This window comes from Ranitomeya variabilis, chromosome 4, assembly GCF_051348905.1.
Source record: "Ranitomeya variabilis isolate aRanVar5 chromosome 4, aRanVar5.hap1, whole genome shotgun sequence".
Lineage (NCBI taxonomy): Eukaryota > Metazoa > Chordata > Amphibia > Anura > Dendrobatidae > Ranitomeya > Ranitomeya variabilis.
Genome location: NC_135235.1, coordinates 210,254,408 through 210,277,446, shown reverse-complemented (window position 1 = coordinate 210,277,446; position 23,039 = coordinate 210,254,408). Strand labels below are relative to the sequence as shown.

Here is a 23,039-nt window from a genome sequence, read left to right as displayed (position 1 = left end):
AAAAAATGAACCCAATACATTCAGACTAATCCACCATTTGTCATATCCAAGGGGCAGGTCAGTAAACGACAACATCGACGCGGAACCAGGAACCAAGTACAGTACTATGTACTGTACCTCCTTTGACGAGGCAATCAGGCGGGTCAAGAAGTTGGTATGGGGCACCCTAATAGCCAAAACAGACATTGAGGGGGCGTTCCGGTTACTACCTGTGCCTCCGAATAGTGTCCTCCCATTGGGCTGCTTCTGTGAAGGAGCATACTACATAGATCGCTGTTTGCCCATGGGGTGCTCCATATCCTGCTCACTATTTGAGGCATTTAGTTGCTTCCTCGAATGTGTCGTCATGGACGTTTGTAAGGCGGCACGTATTATCTATTACCTCGACGACTTCTTATTCCTGAGCCCAAAAGATTCGCCACAGTGTGAAAACACGCGGTAGTCCCCCTGTGAGAACGAGAGAGCTGGAGGGAGAGTGGACACCCCAGAACTGAGGGGTTAGATTGAGAAAGAAAGAAGGCGGTGTAGCTTGCTTCATGGGTGGGGTACTCTGCTGAGTAGCAGAAATTGCTACTAGGCCCAAAAGGATTTCCTGGCCCAGATGCCGTTACAAAATAGTAGTTAGGTAAACAGGCGGTATAGCTTGCTTCATGGGTGGGGTACGCTGCTGAGTAGCTCTAAATTCTACTAGGCCCAAAAGGATTTCCCAGGCTAGATGCCGTTACAAAACAGTAGTTAGGTAAACAGGCGGTGTAGCTTGCTTCATGGGTGAAGTACGCTGCTGAGTAGCACCAAATTCTACTAGGCCCAAAAAGATTTCCTGGGCTAGATGCCATTACAAAATAGTAGTTAGGTAAAGAGGAGGTGTAGCTTGCTTCATGAGTGGGGTACGCTGCTGAGTAGCACTAAATTCTACTAGGCCCAAAAGGATTTCCTGGGCCAGATGCCATTAAAAATAGCACTTAGGTAAACAGGCGGTGGGTGGCTGGGCTACTCTGCTGACTAGCAGACACTGAAGCTTTGGAGCAGACCTCTGAATCCCAGGCCATAGTATGAGTAAACAACTCTGCAGATGACCCCACCCACCTGGAATTGACGATGGCAACATCATGTAAAACTCAGCAAGGGGACTAAATAAGAGTCTCCATTTTTTCAAAAAATTCGGCCACAGACACCACTTAAGTGGCATCAATTTCGCCAGAGTTTTTTAAAATGGTTGGTGAGGTGATTTTCAAAAATCATCAAGCTTTTAGTCTCCCCAAGATGACACAGGGGTAGAAAAGTCCTTGCGGATCCAGGATTTGTTCATCTTAATGAACGTTAGTCTGTCTACATTGTCACTGGACAGCCACGTGCGCTTATCTGTCAGCACACCACCAGCAGCGCTGAACACACGTTCAGAGAGAACGCTGGCTGCAGGGCACGACAAGATCTCCAAGGCATGAGTGGCGAGCTCAGGCCATTTTTCAAGATTGGAAGCCCAAAATGAGCAAGGGTCCAGTTCCACAGTCATGGCATCGATGTTAACTTGGAGATACTCTTGTACCATCCTCTCTAGGCTTTGGCTGTGCATCAGACTTCTTGTCTCCTGTGGCCTTGCAAATGATGATCTAAAAAAATCTTGAAACGATTGGAAAAAATTGCTGTTACCACCAGATACAATGTTACTGTTACGGTTAGAGTGATGACTCGATAGTCCCACGGTTGGCAAGTTAGAACTCAGAGATTGACTACGTGCACCACTGGTGTTTTGTGGAAAAGCAGATGTTAGATTCTGCAACAGTCTCTGCTGATACTTCTGCATATGTGAATCCCTTTTTTTGGCAGGAATTATTTCGCCAAATTTGCTTTTGTACCGGTGATGTAAGAGTGTGGCAACCCAGTAGTCGGCATTACTTCGGATTCTGACAATCGGAGGGTCATGTTGCAGGTAGTGCAGCAAGAAGGCACTCATGTGTCTTGCACATCCAGGAGGACCAAGTCCTTGTTGTCTTGGTGGTGGCGAGGTGAGAATCATGCTTCCTTCGTCTGCCCTCTCCCCCCAACCTCGCACAAGAGAAATTTGATCAAGGTCTCCCTCATCTGATGAGTCTTCCATGCCAAGCGCCAGTTTGTCCTCCAATTCTTCCTCACCTCCTGCACCTTCCTCAACAGTTTGGCTGCTACCATGCGCCCTCGGTAATCCCTCTCCCCCAGCCTCCAATGCCAGCTGCCTTGGTGCTGCCAACCTTCTTGACCTTGGAGATATGATCCCTTCCACCTATGACTCCTCCTGTTCCTCCTCCTCCTCTTGTTCCACCATCTGAACACTGTGTAAGGTGTGCTCCAGCATGTAAATCACCGGAATGGTCATGCTGATAATGGCATCGTCAGCACTAAACATCTTTGTTGCTATTTCAAAACTGTGCAGAAGGGTGCATAGGTCCCTGATCTGAGACCACTCCTGCAGCGTGATTTGCCCCACCTCTTGAGCTCGTTGGCCCAGGCTATACGTCATACCGTATTGCACCAGGGCTCGACGACAGTGCAGACACTGCTCCTAGGCCCAAAACGATTAACTGGATTAGATGCAGTACAAATTGATATACACAGGCGGTATAGTTTGTTTCACAGGCTAGCTACTCTGCTGACGTGCAGACACTGCTCCTAGGCCCAAAACTATTAACTGGATTAGATGCAGTGAAAATAGAGATACACAGGCAGTGTAATTAGTTTCACAGGCGGGCTACTCTGCTGACGTGCAGACACTGCTCCTAGGTAGTGTTGAGCATTCCGATACCGCAAGTTTCCAGTGTATGGTTCCCAGGGTCTGAAGGAGAGGAAACTCTCCTTCAGGCCCTGGGATCCATATGAATGTGTAAAATAAAAAATTAAAATAAAAAATATTGATATACTCACCTGTCTGGAGGCCCCTGGACATCACCGCTGGTAACCGGCAGCCTTCTTTGTTTAAAATGAGCGCGTTCAGCACCTTCCATGACGTCACGGCTTCTGATTGGTCGCGTGCCGCTCATGTGACCGCCACGCGACCAATCACAAGCCGCGACCTGAGGGATGACGTCACGGCTTCTGATTGGTCGCGTGGCGGTCACATGAGCGGCACGCGACCAATCAGAAGCCGTGACATCATGGAAGGTGCTGAACGCGCTCATTTTAAGCAAAGAAGGCTGCCGGTTCACAGCGGTGATGTCCAGGGGCCTCCGGACAGACCCTGGGAACCATCTGGGATACCTTCCGATACTTGAGTCCCATTGACTTGTATTGGTATCGGGTATCGGTATCGGATCAGATCCGATACTTTGCCGGTATCGGCCGATACTTTCCGATACCGATACTTTCAAGTATCGGACGGTATCGCTCAACACTACTCCTAGGCCCAAAACTATTAACTGGATTAGACGCAGTGAAAATAGAGATACACAGGCGGTATAGTTAGTTTCACAGGCGGGCTACTCTGCTGACGTGCAGACACTGCTCCTAGGCCCAAAACTATTAACTGGATTAGATGCAGTGAAAATTGAGATACACAGGCGGTATAGTTTGTTTCACAGGCGGGCTACTCTGCTGACTTGCAGACACTGCTCCTAGGCCCAAAACTATTAACTGGATTAGATGCAGTGAAAATAGAGATACACAGGCGGTGCAGCTAGCTTCACAGGCGGGCTACTCTGCTGACGTGCAGACACTGCTCCTAGGCCCAAAACTATTAACTGGATTAGATGCAGTGAAAATAGAGATACACAGGTGGTGTAGCTAGCTTCACAGGCGGGCTACTCTGCTGATGTGCAGACACTGATACTATGCCCAAAACCCCAAAATGATTTACTGGGTTAGATGCAGGAAAAATTGAGATACACAGGCGGTGTAGCTAGCTTCACAGGCGGGCTACTCAGATGACTATCAGACAATGCTACTAGCCCAAAAGGATTGGCTGAGCTAGATTACACCAAATGCTGTGACTATTACTAACACTTGCACAGCGCTGGCTCAGACCTGCCTGGCAAACAGTGCTATGAACTGCTGTAACCTACCCTGAAAAGGGCTGATATTACAACTAGTCCCGACTCCTCCCGACTCCCTAACCCTATCTCTCTGACAATTCGTTCGCAATTCACACTCTTATACTCTATAGCACCCACAGTAGCAGCGGTGCCGTCTAACACTAAGCTGCAGCAGTGAGGAAATGGTGGCGACGGGGCAAATGGCTGGTTCTTATAGGGCAAGGACATGTGACATACACAGCCAATGACACAAGCCCTTGCTTGTGTGCATCACATGTACATTGCTGTGTGTGCACTGCTGATAGGCTAAGAGACTGCACTGCCCCTCTGTAAATGCGGGAAAGAAAAAAAAATGGAGATCGGCGTTATTTTAGCACAGATCTATCCCCCGTCCCCCCGCCCACTATACACTGAAACAGTCCATTAACAATGATAGACATTTTTAATGTGCAAATCAAGCTGGGCTTTTGGTGAACGAACAGTTATCGAACAGAAACTCGACAGCCGAATTTTAAGCAAATTGTTCGGGTTCGTTGAACGACTCGAACACCGTCCAAAACAGCTCGAATTTGAAATTGGCAAACAGTTCGACTCGAACACCGCTCATCTCGGGTCTCAACCCCTTCATCATGGTGGTGTCAGATTACATAGCAAAAACCTGCTGATAGATTCATTTTAAAATTCAACGTGCCCAATCCTTCTCTCCTTGACCCCTATGCACATAAGACACTTAGGCGCTCCCACTGGAGTCAGTGATTTTGGATGCGTTTTTTCCCTTTATAATTGGGTCTCTCTAGTCCTAATCGATCTGAGTCTTTGTTATCCATGAACCAGTGCCTGAAGTAGGGAGTGAGGCCCTCCTACAGATGAAAGCATAAAGTTCTGGGATCCATATGACATTCAAGAGATTGAAAAAACATAATGTTGGCAACTACATTTAAGCAAACTGTCCTAAATTTGCCAAAAAAAGGGGTACATTTTACATAAACCCCATCCACCAATGTACAAGGGCAGGGCGAGAGCAAAAAATCCCTAAGTTACCAAGTCTAAAGCGTGTCCATGGGTCTCCTGCCTGAACAAGACCTTATGTCTGCTCTTGCCTATTGTATTTCCCCTTGTCTGCGGCTCTGGTATTTTATTAAAGGGGATGGCCATTAATTTGTAATACTTTAATAATGGAGCCATGATGGTCCTAAAATAAAAACAAACATACTGACATACCAGACCCCAGCCGCACCTCCATATAGCTGTCAGTGTCCCCTGCCAGTCTCTAGTCTTTCTCTTTTGGCAGGAGGTGTCATGTGATTGCTGCAGCCAATGAGCAGCCATTAATTAGCAGCAGCGGTCAAGCCATTAAAAGAAAGTTAGTAGATATTTTAGGCCGAAAGTTACAGTTGCAACCAATCTGTGCCATAGACATGAATACAATGGAGAAATAAGGTCACCTCTGAAAAAGAAAACCAGGAGAGCAACAAGGATAATTAGCAGCATTAGGAAGGAGAACCAGGGATCCGGTAGGTAATACTAACGAGCAGCTCAGGAGGAACAGCTCGGGGTTCACTCTCACTTTGGGTAATGTTACATTTGATGGAATTGTGAGAAATCCGGTAATAGTCGTCAAGACAAGAGTTTAGTGTTTGCAAATAATTTAGCAGCTTTCCAATTTCGGAAGATTAAGAAGAGTTGATTGGCACGCTCTAAAATCCCCCACACATCCCTTCCTGTGATTCATTGGGTGATTTCCAGAAGTAATGAGATGAAAATATTCCAAGAGCAAACAAATTAATTTGCACATCAATTACGGCAGGTAATTTATGGACGACCTAAACTCTTAAAGTCAAAGCTGCCTGGCTGAACATCTGTGTAGTCACCGTACCATGTAGATGTAGGTGATGGGGGGATAACGTGAAGGCAAATAAAAAAAAACAAGCAAAGTCTTATGTGTCTGTCCAGAAATACAAATATTTGGGTTGGAAGATGCTGATTTGCATACGATTTGCATATCGTTATAGCGTATGCACTTTTTGGTTCAAGCCCGAAGTGACATTAAGAAGACTGTATGTCACCTTGAAGTGAGGGGCTTAGAAGAGCGCACGTCGTTCCCTTCATATGACAAATAACAAAGAGTTTGTGATGCAAAACATCTCTAAACACCGAAGCCCGAGAGAGAGAGAGAAAAAGCTCATGGCGTCCTATAAATCATCTTTCATGCCTCAAAAGTCTCGATGAAAGGTAAAGAATGAGAACCTTCCAAATACAGGGAGAAAAGAAGAAAAAAAACAACAATAGTTCATTGTTTAAAACCACATTCATTGAAGTAAAGAGAACGAATTTCAGAAAAAAATTATATATTTTAAACATATTTTATCAAGTTTTTTTTCAATTTTGTTTGCTCTTATATTTATAAACAAATGCTTGAGCACTGCCATTTTTCTACAGATCCCTTCACAATAGGCTGTCAGCTTTGCTGTATAGACTGTGTCAGATTGAGCAGAGTCATCATTAGATGGAGGTCAAGGTAATGACAGCTTTACTGTACAAATGAAAGCCTAGGTAAGGCAGAATAGTGACGATGTACAGTATATACACAGATATGGTTTTGTATGCAGTTTCCCTCTCACTTTCCACCTTTGGGGGAGGGGCTGAGTTCCATCACTTTTTGGAAATTGTACATTGACGCCCAATCGTCTCCCAGCTGTCATAAAGCACACACTCCCTGCTATACAGACAACACAAGAAGTCTGCATGCCAATTTTATACTAACCGGAATTAAGCACTGCCTCCCATCACGTAAGCACGCCTCTCTGTGTGCAATTTACAGAATTTGCAAGAGCGTTGGCACCCTCTTTGGGCGTCTGCAGAGAACTGAAGAAGCTAGGAGGTGTAAATCCGGTTTCACTGCGCATTACAAGGGAGGCAGAACACCATACGACTTGCAAGGAACAAACGGTGATGCAGTCCTTGCAAGTTTTGTAAATCACATACCGAAGGGGAAGTGCCTAGAGGATGGGAGGCAGAACTAGTCCAGAAAAATGAACGCTCACTCGACCAATCATGAAAAATTTGCACAGGGTAAATAAAGTTTTAAAATTTTACTTTGTTATTATGTAGAGATCACAAAGCCATAAGAAGGGGTAGCTAGAACGCAGAAATAGCATGGAACCGAGACATGGTGATGATTTAGGGGGAGAGGAAAGGGGCAGCTGGTGGGTTCCAGTCCAACGTGAGAGGCCCATAGAATTCAAGACCTGGCAGTTGACAGTGAGAAGTTCACGGGTCGGAGAGTTGAGTGGTGAGGTGAGCAAAGGCATTTTTTTTATTTTTTATATATTACGTTATGTATGCTTTCTCGTCTGGAGAGATCACAGAGTATAATAACGAAAAATAAATTTCCATTTATCGAAATTCCCGAGAAATCCACGCAAACCAGCAAATTTGAAATTGGCGTGATCCGCTCATCTCTAGTTTTTGCTTCTCTTTATTACTCTTCTATTGACTGTTACTTCACATGCAAAGAGGCAGGCCTTCAATTCAAGGAAGACAAGACATTGGACAATGGAAGAAGATATGCACGCTAGGAAGCAATGACATAACTATAGCGGGTATAAGGGTTAAAATTAGTGATGAGCGAGTATACTCATTGCTCAGGTTTTCCCGAGCATGCTCGGGTGGTCTCCAAGTATTTGTTAGTGTTCGGAGATTTAGTTTTCATCCCGGCAGCTGAATGATTTACAGCTATTATCCAGCTTGAATACATGTGGGGATTCCCTAGCAACCAGGCAACCCCCACATGTACTCAGGCTGGCTAGCAGCCGTAAATCAGCTGCATCGACAAAACGAAATCTCCGAGCACTAACAAATACTCGGAGACCACCCGAGCGTGCTCGGGAAAACCCGAACAACGAGTATACTCACTCATCACTAGTTATAATCGCACACGGGTGTTGTAGCCTAAGGGGCACAAAAGGTCTCACGATAGTTGAGGAGGATGTTGGAAGTATTATAAGAGAATCGAATTACACCACTGCTGGTAAGTAAGTCAAAGGGAGTTACAGCACCTATAGTGCTGACAGAATACAGATCAAGAGGAAATGCCCACTAAAAGATAATGAATGGCAAGTTACAGATCACGAGAATTGAGACAATTCTTGGGTTTATCTGACTGATATGTGTACTAAAACAGTTTTAGCCTACTAGGGGTGATGAAGGCAACTAAATCAGGTGTTTTCAGGTTTTGTGGGAAAGGACAAGTACTCTCTAGAGTTATGTAAACTATCGCAATCTCATAGGTTCTTGTGTAGTATAGCACACCACATTACAAAACAATTAGAAAATAGAATAAATTCACCAATGAAGTGTTACACGGGGAGTTCTGAAAATATTCTCTGGAAGAACATCATTAAATCCACTGTAACAGAATTATTCCTGCTGTGTTGCCCGTCGTTAATTGACACATTACCAGCAGAATAGAGAAATGTAATAGTGCCTTGATTGATGCAACATCCACTAACCCCCTGAGCTTTACTACAGAAACAATTTGGAAGAATGGGGGAGGGTGTGCGGGGGAAGGGAAACCACATACGCACCATATGGAAAATATGGGGGAAATGATATCTGATGGAGGTCTTGTCCGTCTGGATGATAGTAGTAATATTACATGGCCCATTCAAATAACGGCTATTACACAGAATACAATCTGCTCGAGATAATGCCGCTCTTCTATGGCTGTAGAAGGGTTTGAACAAAAGTTACCCACTATCACATCCATATACCCTAACATTTTTGCTAGCTTTACCCTGTCATTGCTGAAGAGAGCTTCTTTGAAAAAATATTTATTTTATCATTATTTACCAATACTATGACCTGGGGTATAATTAAAAGTTGTGGGTCCCATATCAGAGTCAGAAATGGGCCCTTTGAAAAAGTTAGGAATGGTTCACATAGTCAGGAACGGGACACATAACAGAGTCAAGAATGGGCCCTTTAACAAAGTCTGGAATGGGCCACGTACAGTCAGGAATGGGCCACATAACAGAGTCAGAAATGGGCCCTTTAACAAAGTCAGGAATGGGCTACATAACAGAGTCAAGAATGGGCCCTTTAACAAAGTCTGGAATGGGCCATGTAGAGTCTGGAATGGGCCACATAACAGAGTCAGAAATGGGCCCTTTAACAAAGTCAGGAGTGGGCCACATAGAGTCAGGAATGGGACACATAACAGAGTCAGGAATGCCCCATAAGGAGAAACGTTACCCCTTAGACCCCACTCCAGAGCCTCTCACCTAGCCAAATCAGTTCTCATGCTTCGCACTGACGAGGGCCAACAGCCCGAAACACCGTGTCTGCGAATTGAGATACTGATTTGGCTTTAATCCTAAGTCATATTGCACGACTCGTTAAAGGGTTGATTGTGACTTGTAGGATCGCTACTTCCAATAGGTGGCGCTATAGAGTTAAGTCCTCTTTTTCTCAGAAGAGGCAATTTGCATATTTAAATTCCCAGAGGAGCATTGCACGGCGAATAAGCCTCCTTACCTTGACAAGCCAGAGATGGTATGTCACTCTCCATAAGGAGAAACGTTACCCTTTAGACCCCACTCCAGAGCCTCTCATCTAGCCAAATCAGTTCTCATGCTTCGCACTGACGAGGGCCAACAGCCCGAAACACCATGTCTGCGAATTGAGATACTGATTTGGCTTTAATCCTAAGTCATATTGCACGACTCGTTAAAGGGTTGATTGTGACTTGTAGGATCGCTACTTCCAATAGGTGGCGCTATAGAGTTAAGTCCTCTTTTTCTCAGAAGAGGCAATTTGCATATTTAAATTCCCAGAGGAGCATTGCACGGCGAATAAGCCTCCTTACCTTGACAAGCCAGAGATGGTATGTCACTCTCCATAAGGAGAAACGTTGCCCCTTAGACCCCACTCCAGAACCTCTCACCTAGCCAAATCAGTTCTCATGCTTCGCACTGACGAGGGCCAACAGCCCGAAACACCGTGTCTGCGAATTGAGATACTGATTTGGCTTTAATCCTAAGTCATATTGCACGACTCGTTAAAGGGTTGATTGTGACTTGTAGGATCGCTACTTCCAATAGGTGGCGCTATAGAGTTAAGTCCTCTTTTTCTCAGAAGAGGCAATTTGCACCCTTTAACAAAGTCAGGAATAGGCCACATAGAGTCAGGAATGGGCTTTTTATCAGATGATGTCTCGTTCCAGTCAATCTCCTGATACAGCCAATCACAAGCCAGGATGTCGTCACTGGTAAGACAGATAGTTTACAGTCACAACATACACTTTAGAGTCTCTGCAAAGACCCCTCACATTTATTTATGCATTAAATCAACCAGGCTATAAAAGGTTAATAATTGACCGGTAGATGGAGATGCTAGACATGAAGCTGCGCTGTGGTATTCAAGGTGTCCCGGCCGGAGACAGACCTGAAACGGATTTCAGAGCGCCGGAGAAACTGGCGTGTGATGTCACATTCTGTCCTAGGTACAGATGCCATACTGATCCCTTACGCGTTTTGGAAAGGCTCAGTTTCCTTATTTATAGTAACAATTGGAGCAGTGAATTAAAAATTATTTAATAGTAGGATTGGGTAGAGCTGTAGGGTATATATAAAAGTACATGGAGCAACATCCCCCTACTACCCTTACTGAGTCTTTCCGAAAATGCGTAAGGAATCAGTATACCCCCTCAGGCATCTGTACCTAGGAGAGAGTGTGACATCACATGCCAGTTGCTCCAGCGTGCTGAAATCAGTTTCAGGTCTGTCTCCAGCCAGTATGCCCTGAAAACCCCAGCCTCTCTTTGTAGACACTCTAAAGTGTATATTGTGAATATAAACTATCTAGTTTACTGCTATTGGTGGTTAACCAAGTGATCGACCACAACCTTATTTATTCTAATTCACTTTTTTAGATCTTTCTGTCACATTGGTTGCTCGTTGACATAATTTCAAAAGGAACCTGAAGACCTACCTCTTCCGACAAGCCTACAACCTGTAGTAAGCCTCGTTCCACCATACCGCTGCATGACCAGCTCTATCCTCGCCTACTGTATCCCCACTCATCCCTTGTAGACTGTGATCCCTCGCGGGCAGGGTCCTCTCTCTTCCTGTACAAGTCAGTAACTCGTTTTGTTCAAGATTATTGCCCTTGTTTTTTGTTATGTGCAACCCTTTTCACAAGTAAAGCTCCATAGAATAAATGGCACCATAATAATAAATATTAATAGTAAGAGACTACTTGAGCAGTACTTTAGCCTTACCGGACCGTCTCTAATAGTGCAGTGGAATTATAAACTTTCTAGTGAATTTTTAAATAATGTGTCCTCCTATTCCCACATTACAGTAATTAAAGACTTACGGAACTGGCTTCCAAGATGTCTCTCCAGATAGGGGTTTCTTCTGTAGGATTTGAGAAATCCAGCAAGTTATCCAACACCACCTGTCCAATGAGGTCATGTCGGGAGAATCTGTCAAAGTCATAGATGCTGAAGTGTAATTTGCGGTTCTGGAGATCATTAAAGGGCACATTAAAATGGAATGTCTCATTAAAGATCGGGTTAAGAGTCTTGCGGTGAACTTTAGTCTGGAACTTTTTCTTTCGGTCAGGCAGTAGATACATCTTCACGTATGGATCTGAAAACCCGTTGGCATCCTTTGCTGGTAGGTCTAGAGCTTTTAATATCTTTACAACCAGTTGCTCTGTGTTGTAGGCATAGCGGAGGATGAAGCTAATGCGTCCACAGCTGGTGGCCTCCAGCTTCTTCATCTGTTCGTCAGCTGACCGCTGCTTATATAGCTCTGGCTTAATCTGACCGATACTGGTGGCCTGCTCCGGTTTTTCATCCACATGACCTGAAAAGTCAGGACTGGATAACTGTTGCGTCATTGGCCTGGGCAACGTACTGTATCTAGAAGCAAAAAAAGTGGAAAATATTATTTTCTCTGTATTACTGCATCTATAGTTTGAAAAATACATATTTCCTTTTTCTTTTGGTCAGCAGTGAAAAATTTGATACCCCCAACTGTAAATCTCTCTAAGGCTTTGTACACTTTTGGGCTTGGTTGTAGATTTAGCAGATAACAGGAGTCACTATGGAAACCGTTACTGCTTCATTATAAGGGCTCATTCAGACGTCAGTTTTTGCGTCCAAGTGCTTTTTTACTATATCAGTGAATGGGGTCTGTGATTTTTCATCTGTGTAAAATTGGAGAGACATGTACAATGTTGATCTGAGTGTTGGACCAAAAATTGTCAATGGAAGTCAATGGAACCGTTTCAAAAAATCAGACAGCATTCACATGGCATCCAAATGCAGTCCGAATTTTACGGACTGCTAGATAGGAAAAAAAGATTTTTTTTCACATACGAGAAAAACTGATGACTCTCTAACCAAACTCTGATGACACTCGGATGAAACTCTGAACCAAAAAATGGATGTCGGAATGATCCCTAAGTCACTGGGGTCAGTTGAGCTATGGTGGCATCCATCATACAACAAATCAAGCAGATCGCTGCGCCATTCCATAAGTCAAAATAATATACAATGCAACACAGAGGCTATAGAGGGCGAAATGGTGAAAAATTCTTAATGAAACCCAATTGTAAAAAAAAATGAAGCCAAAAATAAATGCAATTAAGTAATGTAGACAATCTTTTTCCTGGTTATTCTGCCAGGAAAAAGTCTTTGGAAAACAGCTTACCATGATGCAACTCAACGAAACAAAGCCTATTCAGATTGCCGTTCCACCATTGCTCCCGATCTGATGACTTCTGGCCACTTGTTAATCTTTGGACTTCCTATTCCAATGAGCACAACTCAATGATATAACTATCACCATTACAACCAGAGATTGGCTGGATTAGCCACGTATCCTTATTAAGATGTCATCACCGGAGAAGGAAGTACAAAGACTTGGTGGCCAGGAGGAGTCAGAATGTAGAGGCAAGGATTGGTAAAACAAATACATTTCTTCTGCAGTCGAAAACTGAAACAGAAAAATACTAAAATACTTACCTTTTGGATTCAGGTAAGGGCGATCATGTATGATTCACAGAAGCATGACTCTGGTGGTCTATCACTGGCCACATCGGTGATTTGTCATCCAGTAAGCATCTAGCAAGATGTGCCAAATCTGTCACACACCGTGTAACTTGGACGAAGTTTTGAACATCTTCTGGTCTAAAATCAAATCCTCTAAGTTTATGCTGCCCGATTAGTAGACATCACTATTAATTGTGTTCCAATATGGTACCCGAATGGGTACATGAAAGGCTGTCAATATATGTACCATATATTTCTAGGGTATTCACACTTGGCAACATTTTCTGCAATTATCCAATTCATCTGATTGTATTTTGGAGAAATGAAAGCAAGACTACAGAAGCAACCCCGTGTATATACTAAAAATGGATTTTTCAGTTGCCACATGTGAACATACTAATGGATTCAGAAGAAAGGGAGTATGGCTACAGGATCAGACTACACAGGGTTTGTTTGCAGTCTGTAGTCATAATACATCTGTAAAGGAGCTGTATATACAATCAGGTAATATATTTTTAAAGAGGACCTTGTAAAAGTCCCTGACCTCCACTGATTCTGCAGTTCTTTTCCGCTTTGCCCTGTGTTATGACCCCAATGGCGAGGGTCTCAGAGGAACGTGGAAGTCTGCAGAATACAAAAATCCAGCTCATAGGGCAGTGGTAGCTGGGTTGACCATATATCTACTCCTAACGCCAACACTAGAAGTAGCCGGGGATCATTCCTACGTTGATTCTAGATGACACGCTCCAGCCGGAGAATCTAGCTACCCCTAGTAGAGGAAAACAAAAGACCTTTCTTGCCTCCAGAGAAGGGGACCCCAAAGCTGGATAGAAGCCCCCCACAAATAATAACGGTGAGGTAAGAGGAAATGACAAACACAGAAATGAACCAGGTTTAGCACAGAGAGGCCCGCTAACTGATAGCAGAATAAAGAAAGGTAACTTATATGGTCAACAAAAACCCTATCAAAATCCACACTGGAAATTCAAGAACCCCCGAACCGTCTAACGGTCCGGGGGGAGAACACCAGCCCCCTAGAGCTTCCAGCAAAGGTCAGGATATATATTTGGAACAAGCTGGACAAAAATACAAAACCAAAACAAAATAGCAAAAAGCAAAAAGCGGACTTAGCTGATATAACTGGAACCAGGATCAGTAGACAAGAGCACAGCAGACTAGCTCTGATAACTACGTTGCCAGGCATTGAACTGAAGGTCCAGGGAGCTTAAATAGCAACACCCTTAACTAACGACCCAGGTGCGGATAAAAGGAATGACAGAAAAACCAGAGTCAAAAAACTAGTAACCACTAGAGGGAGCAAAAAGTAAATTCACAACAGCCCTGTGTCACATCATTGCAGAGATATTCACATTTGTTCCTTTTGAAGCACAGTATGTGAAATCTCTGCTTGTGGTCAACAGGACATTTTTTCCGAATCTTCTCTGGGAGCTTACTGCCTATTAGCAGCATCTGGGATGGAGGAGTGAAAAGGCATAACCTCCACCTAGAAGACACTCAGAAGAAACATCCACTACAAGCAGAGATTTCACATAGTGCGCTCCAAAAGCAACAAATATGAATATCTCTGCAATTAGGCGACGCAGAGCAAAATGGAAAAAAGCATCAGAATCAGAGCAGCTCTGGGAATTTTACAATGTATTCAGGTCAATTTTTTAAGCAAGTGACATGTCCTCTTTAATTAGTACAATGACCAAATATGTTAATTAGAGGTTAACAGTGTTCCTTGCAGTTCTGTGTTCCAATATGAAAATATAATGGAGGACACAGACAGCAGAGTCCCTGTGCAAGAAGTTTATGTGTCTTGCTCTTCAAAAGTTCATTGTAGAGCATAAACATGTGTCTCTTTGACAATCCATCACTCATATTGAGTTATGAAATTAATCAACTCGGTCCAGTAGGATTCTGTTGTAAGATGACAGTGGGCCCATTAGCATATTGTGATTTTATTCAGCTTTAGGTTGCATAAAAGATTTGGACCTGTGAATTAGGTATAGTGTTTCTACAGATTGTTATACTGCTGTTTTACAGGTTTCTCCAGGTACTCCAGTTTTTTCCCATGCTCGAAAAAAACATGTTAGTGTATGTGCACACAGAGTTTTTTTGAGGAGTCATTTGGAATAGGTCTCCTCGAAAAAAACACATAAAAATATCACTCTTCTTATTTACTTTTGTTTTTTGCTGGCCAAATGTTTAATTTTAGAGCATTTTTCTTCCTCTTCGGATTTTGAAAAGCGCTCAGTGAGACAAAAATAAGTGCGTGTCACTTCTTCATAGTATCTCCTAATGAAAAATTATCACAATTAGGCACTGTCCAATAACAAAAAATGTTTCAGGAAAAAAACTCTTTAAAAATTTTTCAAAACTGCTTCAGAAAACCAAAAATTCATCCAAAACTCCTCAAAGGACATTTCTACTAAAAAAAAATTTAATTTTTGACCACCTCAAAAAAAACCCAAAAAAACACTGTGTACACATATATTTTCCCTAAGGTTTTTTTTTCTGAAATTGAGTCAAATGACTAAGTCCCCATTGGGGACTTGTGTATGGAATAAAAATGTCAAACTTGTTTATATAGATAAGTTGGGTAAGATATAACATATAAAAAAATAGAAAAAATATTGTATGAAAATGTGAATACCTTCCCATTAATTGTGCCTTATTTGAAGACACTTAATAAAAAAAAGTTAATAAATATCCACACTATTTTTAGTGCCTCTCAACTCAATTTTAACATGACGTGTCCAGACCAGGCAGCCGAGGCGATAAGCACAGGTGACAACTGTGATCTTAGGTAATCTGTCATGACTGCATCTCCCCTCACTGTGACAGATAGTGGGAAAATCTCAGAGGAAGAAGTCACCGGCTCGATATGAGCCTGTCAGATAAAAGCCCAGCATCAGTTTGCTGCCTTACTATGTTATATCTGACTCGTATTTTAGTCCATAGACCCCCAGAGCACAATAATAATAAACAAGGAGGCCGCAATTTATTATTTCATTATAGACAATTCGCATCTCGTAGGGAGGAATTCAGGAATATTTTACAGGTAATTTGTTCATATTCCATGGCTTTTTTATCCATGATAATTGTATCCACGACAGCAAAATCAAACGGATTTATTAAATTTTTTTTAATAACTAGCAATTAAAGAATAAATGCAATAGCTATAAATGCAATGTCTACGAAAAATTGTTTCCATTTTGGAAAATCAGTGAATATAACTTAGCTTATAACGATTTGAGAATTGTTTTTACATTTGTTGTTGTTGAATGTGGTTAGAAAGAATGGTATTGCAGCTTGGACTGATTTACTTAAATGAGACTGAACTGCAATACCCGATGCAGCCTATCAGATAAGAGTGGCGCTGTTTCTGGAACAGTTTACAAATTGGTGAAAATTTGTTGCAAAAAAAATAAGAAGTGCCGAAACGTCACATATTTGGTTACCGTACATAGTAGGAGCCATGTCATTCTCATTGGCAAAAAAATTACCATATGTTGCTTACTGTTTTTCTCACTGCTGCTAATGGGAACCTGTCATGTCCCCAAATGTTATTAACCTGCAGATATAGGGTTAATCTGCAGGATAACAGTGTTCTAAAGCTATGCGGCTGCCACACTGAAAGCCCGGATGCCGGGAGGAAATAAACTTTATTCCTTCCGGCAGCCTCCGGCTTTCAGTCATACAGGAGTGCACAGAGAGGCTACTGTCACTGCTCAGTAAATAGTGAGCAGCCCCTTTAAGAACACCTTGGCACTGACTGACAGCTGGCTCAGCAGTACATCAGTTCTGAGCCAGCTGTCAGTGAGTGCCAGGGTGTGGTTACTGCCGCTACTCAGTAAATGCTAGTGCTAAGCAATGACTGAAGCCGCATCGCCACAACTCTATGACTGAAAGCCAGGGGCTGCCAAGAGGAACAACATCAACTTTTCACCAGGGGACTATACATGTGAAATGTATTGTATCTTTTCAGTCCCAGGGTGGAGAGTCTCTTTAAGACATTGATTAGAACTTTGGTGGTATCTACTCATGTAAGATATTAGTCTCTTGTTTAGACCATTAGTAAATGTACAAGTTTAGGACCTTGATGGTCCCTACCAGTTTAGGACATTGATGGACCCTATTAGTTTAGGACAATGATTAATCAATCTATTCAGGACTTTTCTGGAATCTATCAGCCTAGGACATTTGTGAAACCAGTAATATACTAGATAAGAACATTGGTCACTTTATCTTGGACATTGGTGGAGCTTGCCAGTTGAGCACATTGGTGAAATGATCATTTTGTTTGAGACATTGATGGATTCTGCCAGTTTAGGATAGGGATTAGAGATGAGCAAACCTGAACAGAAATGTTCGGCATTCGTACCGGACAGTCACTGTTCGGGCCTGAATGCTGAACACAGACATTCTGCTGAAGTCCAGGGCAGTGTTTGGAGTAATCCTGTGGTGGCACGAAGAAGAGAGAGAGATTTCTGAGCATTTCAGGTATCCATTATTTTCAACGGGGTTTGGGTTCTGGGGGAAGTTTGAGTATTGTTCTCATACCCGAAACAAACGTTCTGAAAAGTTCGAGTCATGTACCAGAAGCTGAACTTCCATCAGCTCACCAATCCCTAAAAGTGATCAAGCCATATTACTCAGGACATTGGCGCAATTTAATAGAGCGAGATATGGACAAAACTATTTTGTTCAGGACATTGGTGGAAACTACCAGACTAAGAAATTGATGAAACTAGGACTTTGGTGGAATCTACCAGTTAAGAACATTGATGAAACCACTTTGCTCAGGATATTGGTGGAATTCACAAGTCTAAGACATGGATAAAACAAGGGCTTTTGATGAATCCACGAGTTTAGGACACTGATAAAACCATTTTGCTCTTGGTGGCACCTACCAGCCTAGGACATTGATGAAATTATTTTGCTCTTGGTGGCATCTACCAGCCTAAAACAAGGACGAAACTAGAGCTTTGGATAAATCTACTAGTTTAGGATATTGATGAAACCATATTGTTAAGGATATTGTTGGAATCTACCAGTAAAGGACATTGATGAAACTATTTTTCTCAGGACATGGGTGGAATTTACTAGTCTAATACACTGATTAAACTAGGGCTTTGGATGAATCTACCAGTGTAGGATATTGATGAAACCATTTTGTAAATGACTTTGGTGACATCTACCAGTGTCCAAGAGATTGATGAAGCTAGGGCGTTTGATAAATCTACCAGTTTGGATATCGATAAAATTATATTGTTCAGGACAATGGTGGAGTCTAAATCGACAAGTAAAGGACAATGATGAAACTATTTTGCTGACGGCACTGATGGAATTTACCAGGTAAGGACATTGATGAAATCATTTTGCTGAGGACATTGGTAGAATTTAATCATACAAAACAAAGATCAAACTTCTTTGTTCTTGACACTGGTGGATCCTGGTGTCAACATTCAGTAGACCTACTCGTTTAGGACACTAGTGGACCCTACAAGTTCAAAACATTGGTAATAATCACTACTTGTTCTTGAATTTTTTGGGGTTCCTAATTCCCAGAACCTCAGGTGAAGACTGAGACATATCACAAGAACCTAGCCTGGCAATACCCTCTATATAAGCAAGGCTCAGAAAAAGCAGATGGTACTGTGAGATGTTGTGTTTTGTTTCACAGCTGGTGTACAGGTGTGGGTGGCTTTCTGTCACCGACAATTATATTTATAGAATATTATATAATTGATTTCAATTATAACAGATGAGTCTCAATGCATTTCAACCATGATATTTAAACAGTAAGCGTCTCATGATCTTGTTTGCTGCCTTCCCTGGCTGAATGTCTCACGTATTAGTCCTGAAATGACGATTAATATTTCATCTCATTATTTTCTTGCAGTAAGGAATACTGGAATTTGCCTGTCAGCTGGGAGATGTAATAAAAGACATTTGTATACACTTTCTGGCAAGGCGAGTATCTGTCTGCTGGTAATTAGAACTGCTTTCTAATAAAAAAAAGACACAATGTGGTTAAATATAATCTATTGTTCTTTGTTATCAGCTAATTCCGACTGAGAAGAAACTGAATGAGGAGTTGTTCTTTAATTGGATTTTTCGGGGATTTCTGAAAAATCCCACTTTTCACAGTGAAGATTTTGCTACAGTTGTATGCAGTCATCTACAAGCTAAATACAGCAGCCAACCACTTCTTTATCCTCGAAAATTTGCTACAACATATCAGAGGAGGTTCAAGCTCAAGGGAATGCACAGACTGAGTATAACTCTAACAAAACCTCAGCTGTGCATAGCGTTAGGTTACGTTCACACTTGGGTTCTCAGTTCCATATTTCGGTTGCATTTTTTGAAATAGAAAAATAGAACAGAGCTGTCACAAGATGGACACAAATGGAACCCAACGCACCTCGTTGACTAAAAACGTGGTCTGCTAGGCTGACCGACATTTAAAAAAAATAAATTATTCAAGTTTTTTCCACATTTTGTTCCTGGTACATCCACAGAACCTGCGATTGAGTGATAACTCTACACATTTGGTGCTTTTTCTCTGATGATTGATTGTAGGTCACCTATAGAGTCAGGGAAACTGATGTCTACTTAGTGGTCAGTCAAGGAGAGATTAATTTGTCTTTTGTGCCTGGATGCAAAACGTTTACATTTATTTTCTACACTAAGAATAAAGAACAGGAGAAGCGAACATCTTTGTCACTGTCTTTGACTGCATTTGATCGCATTTTGCCACCCGCTAGGCACCTCTGTTATCTATCTCCTTCTACCAATAAATGTTTGTTATTCACAAAATACTACACTCATCTTTTTCTGTCCCGCACATTACTGTCTGTATAATTTGTCCAATGTATTAGGAACAGCCTCTCACTATTCTAAATTACATTGAACTGGGTGCTGCATTCCATGCCTCAGCTTTTATACAGGCTAAGATCATCCCTCCTGGTTGTCTGTGCTATACAATTTACTCTGATCCCTGATACCAAGTGTCAAAAAGTGCAGTCTCTGTTGACCTAGTGATCTACTTTATTTCCAGTTCCATCTCTACCACTGGTGATTAGATATGTAGTCTCTGATATACCACTGACTGTCTCCAGATTTTAGTATCAGATGATGCTCTTCACCTTTTCTTATGTAATAGAAATACCTATTAATTGTAATCCCTATTATTAGTAATAGGGAGGTAATGTAAAAGTTGTCTTCAACTGGTTAGGTAAGAAGACCAATGTGAAACAACATTTTGTGCAAAACTACCAAGGCAGAGGAGACAGCAACATCATCTGTAACAAGTAGCCAAGAAACGTATGACCAGAGAAGCAAGGGTGGCAGGAATATAATTTGAAAATTTACTGCTGGATGAAATATTTATTTTTTTGTAGGTTTTATCTGAAGAATAGGAGAAAGAAAATTACACTTTAAGGAACTTGTCACGGGGTTACTGCAACAGAGAAGAGCCAGAAGACCGCAGCATCTGATTGCTCCCACTCCTCCATTGAAAGGAAGCACGTCTCCTTCTTTTCAAATGGTGTTAATTTCTTTTGGTAGAACAGGGGTTAATCGGCCATGTTGGAAACTGTGAGAGTCTGAGCTCTCAGATGAGCATGGTTAGCCACTGTTATTCCCTATATAATGTGGGTCCTGGCTGACACTCACTGTCAGAGTTAGCTTATGCAACATGGCTTGAGGGAGAGTTGTTTGGTGGTTATATGAGGAGTTTCGTGGATTTTTCTATGACTATTCCATGGGTTTGTAAATGTGATAATTCCTTTTCCTCCTCTTGCTTTGGTTTTTCCCCATCCTCCACTCCCCAGTACATGCCTTTGTTATATGTGAGTGAATATTTGTATGCGTGGTATTTTCAGTTGCCCTTGTATATCTGGCTGTGGTACTGCGGTGCACAGCAGCTCTCCTCTTCCCAGGGTGGGGGAAGGGAGCAGATGGAGGGAGACACAGGAGATAAGGCAAGGTTGGCGGCCCGGCATCTTCACCATCAGAAGTATCCTGGGAAAAAGGGCGAGATAGGGCGCCCCCTAGTGTTAGGGACGGAATAGGAGCCCCTGGTCCTGGGTCACCTGCCAACCCAGCTGTGACAACTCTGGTTGGTTGGAACCACTGCAGTATTGAATGATACTCAAGTAGGCCCAGGCTCATAATACAGCAAAGCCCAAAAATTTCAGCAGAAGACAACCCCATTTGGTTATGACGTGGAACCTCAGATTAATTTCTTCTGGTAGGTAAAGACACTCAAGTCCAATGCTAATGTTTATAATCAAACTAGACTGTGGCCCGATTCTAATGCATCGGGTATTCTAGAATATGCATGTCCCCGTAGTATATGGACAATGATGATTCCAGAATTCGCGGCAGACTGTGCCCATCGCTGATTGGTCGAGGCAACCTTTATGACATCATCGTCGCCATGGCAACCATTATGACATCTACGTCGATACTGTGCCCGTCGCTGATTGGTCGAGGCGAATTCACGGCAGACTGTGCCCGTCACTGATTGGTCGAGGCAACCTTTATGACATCATCGTCACCATGCTGTGCCCGTCTCTGATTGGTCGAGGCCTGGCGGCCTCGACCAATCAGAGACGCGGGATTTCCAGGACAGACAGACAGACAGACAGACCGACAGACAGACAGACGGAAAAACCCTTAGACAATTATATATATAGATATCTGTGGTTATTACAATTAAACAGTTAATCCCCAAAAATAAGTTTATTCCCTAGACAATGAATTAAGTGGAGACTGCCCATGCGCACCCCATGACCATTCAAGACAGGTCTACATGGCCCCTTTCTCAGGGCTCTGTGGCCCCAATCCAGGGCCGGACTGGCCATCGGGCAGTTCTGGCAAATGCCAGAAGGGCCGATGGCAGTAGTGGGCCGCTCGAGTGTGCCGCTGTCGGCACACTCCCCACGCTGTCAACTATACCGGCGTCATAGACGCCGGTACAGTTGAATGCAATGATGGAGGAGAGCGCGTCCGCTGACGCCCCCTCTCCCATCATTCCCCGCTCTGCCTGCCGCTGACACTGCGGATGCGCGATGACGTCATATCATCGCGCACCTGCTGTGTGACCGGTCGGGCAGACTGCAGCTGCTGAGACCGGAGCCAGGAGCAGCGCGGGGCACGAGGAGAGAGGTGAGTAGAGTGTTTTTTGGTTTTTTTTGTCAATAAGTGATGACTGGGTTGTGGAGCTATTGGGGGGGGGGGGCTGGCTGCATTCCATTCCATGGGCCTGTGCTGCATTATATTCTATGGGGCTGGCTGCATTCCATTCCATGGGCCTGTGCTGCATTATATTCTATGGGGCTGTGCTGTATTCCATTCTATGGGAGCTGTGCTGCATTATATTCTATGGGGCTGTGCTGCATTCCATTCCATGGGCCTGTGCTGCATTATATTCTATGGGGCTGGCTGCATTCCATTCTATGGGAGCTGTGCTGCATTATATTCTATGGGGCTGGCTGCATTCCATTCTATGGGAGCTGTGCTGCATTATATTCTATGGGGCTGGCTGCATTCCATTCCATGGGCCTGTGCTGCATTATATTCTATGGGGCTGACTGCATTCCATTCTATGGGAGCTGTGCTGCATTATATTCTATGGGGCTGGCTGCATTCCATTCCATGGGCCTGTGCTGCATTATATTCCATGGGGCTGGCTGCATTCCATTCTATGGGCCTGTGCTGCATTATATTCTATGGGGCTGGCTGCATTCCATTCCATGGGCCTGTGCTGCATTATATTCTATGGGGCTGGCTGCATTCCATTCCATGGGCCTGTGCTGCATTATATTCTATGGGGCTGGCTGCATTCCATTCCATGGGCCTGTGCTGCATTATATTCTATGGGGCTGGCTGCATTCCATTCTATGGGCCTGTGCTGCATTATATTCTATGGGGCTGTGCTGCATTATATTCTATGGGCCTGT

At 43.1% G+C, this 23,039-nt stretch overlaps 1 protein-coding gene across 10 annotated transcripts in view; it reads right to left on the bottom strand.

Annotated features, from left to right (window-relative positions):
- The window catches only part of SYT3 (synaptotagmin 3), a 255,817-nt gene that overhangs the window by 47,268 nt on the left and 185,510 nt on the right, over positions 1 to 23,039 (bottom strand). For all 10 annotated transcript variants that reach the window (XM_077259819.1, XM_077259821.1, XM_077259822.1 and 7 more), the window contains one exon: positions 11,379 to 11,928. In XM_077259819.1, the coding sequence (XP_077115934.1) occupies positions 11,379 to 11,928 (550 nt within the window). The remainder of the gene's footprint in view (positions 1 to 11,378; positions 11,929 to 23,039) is intronic.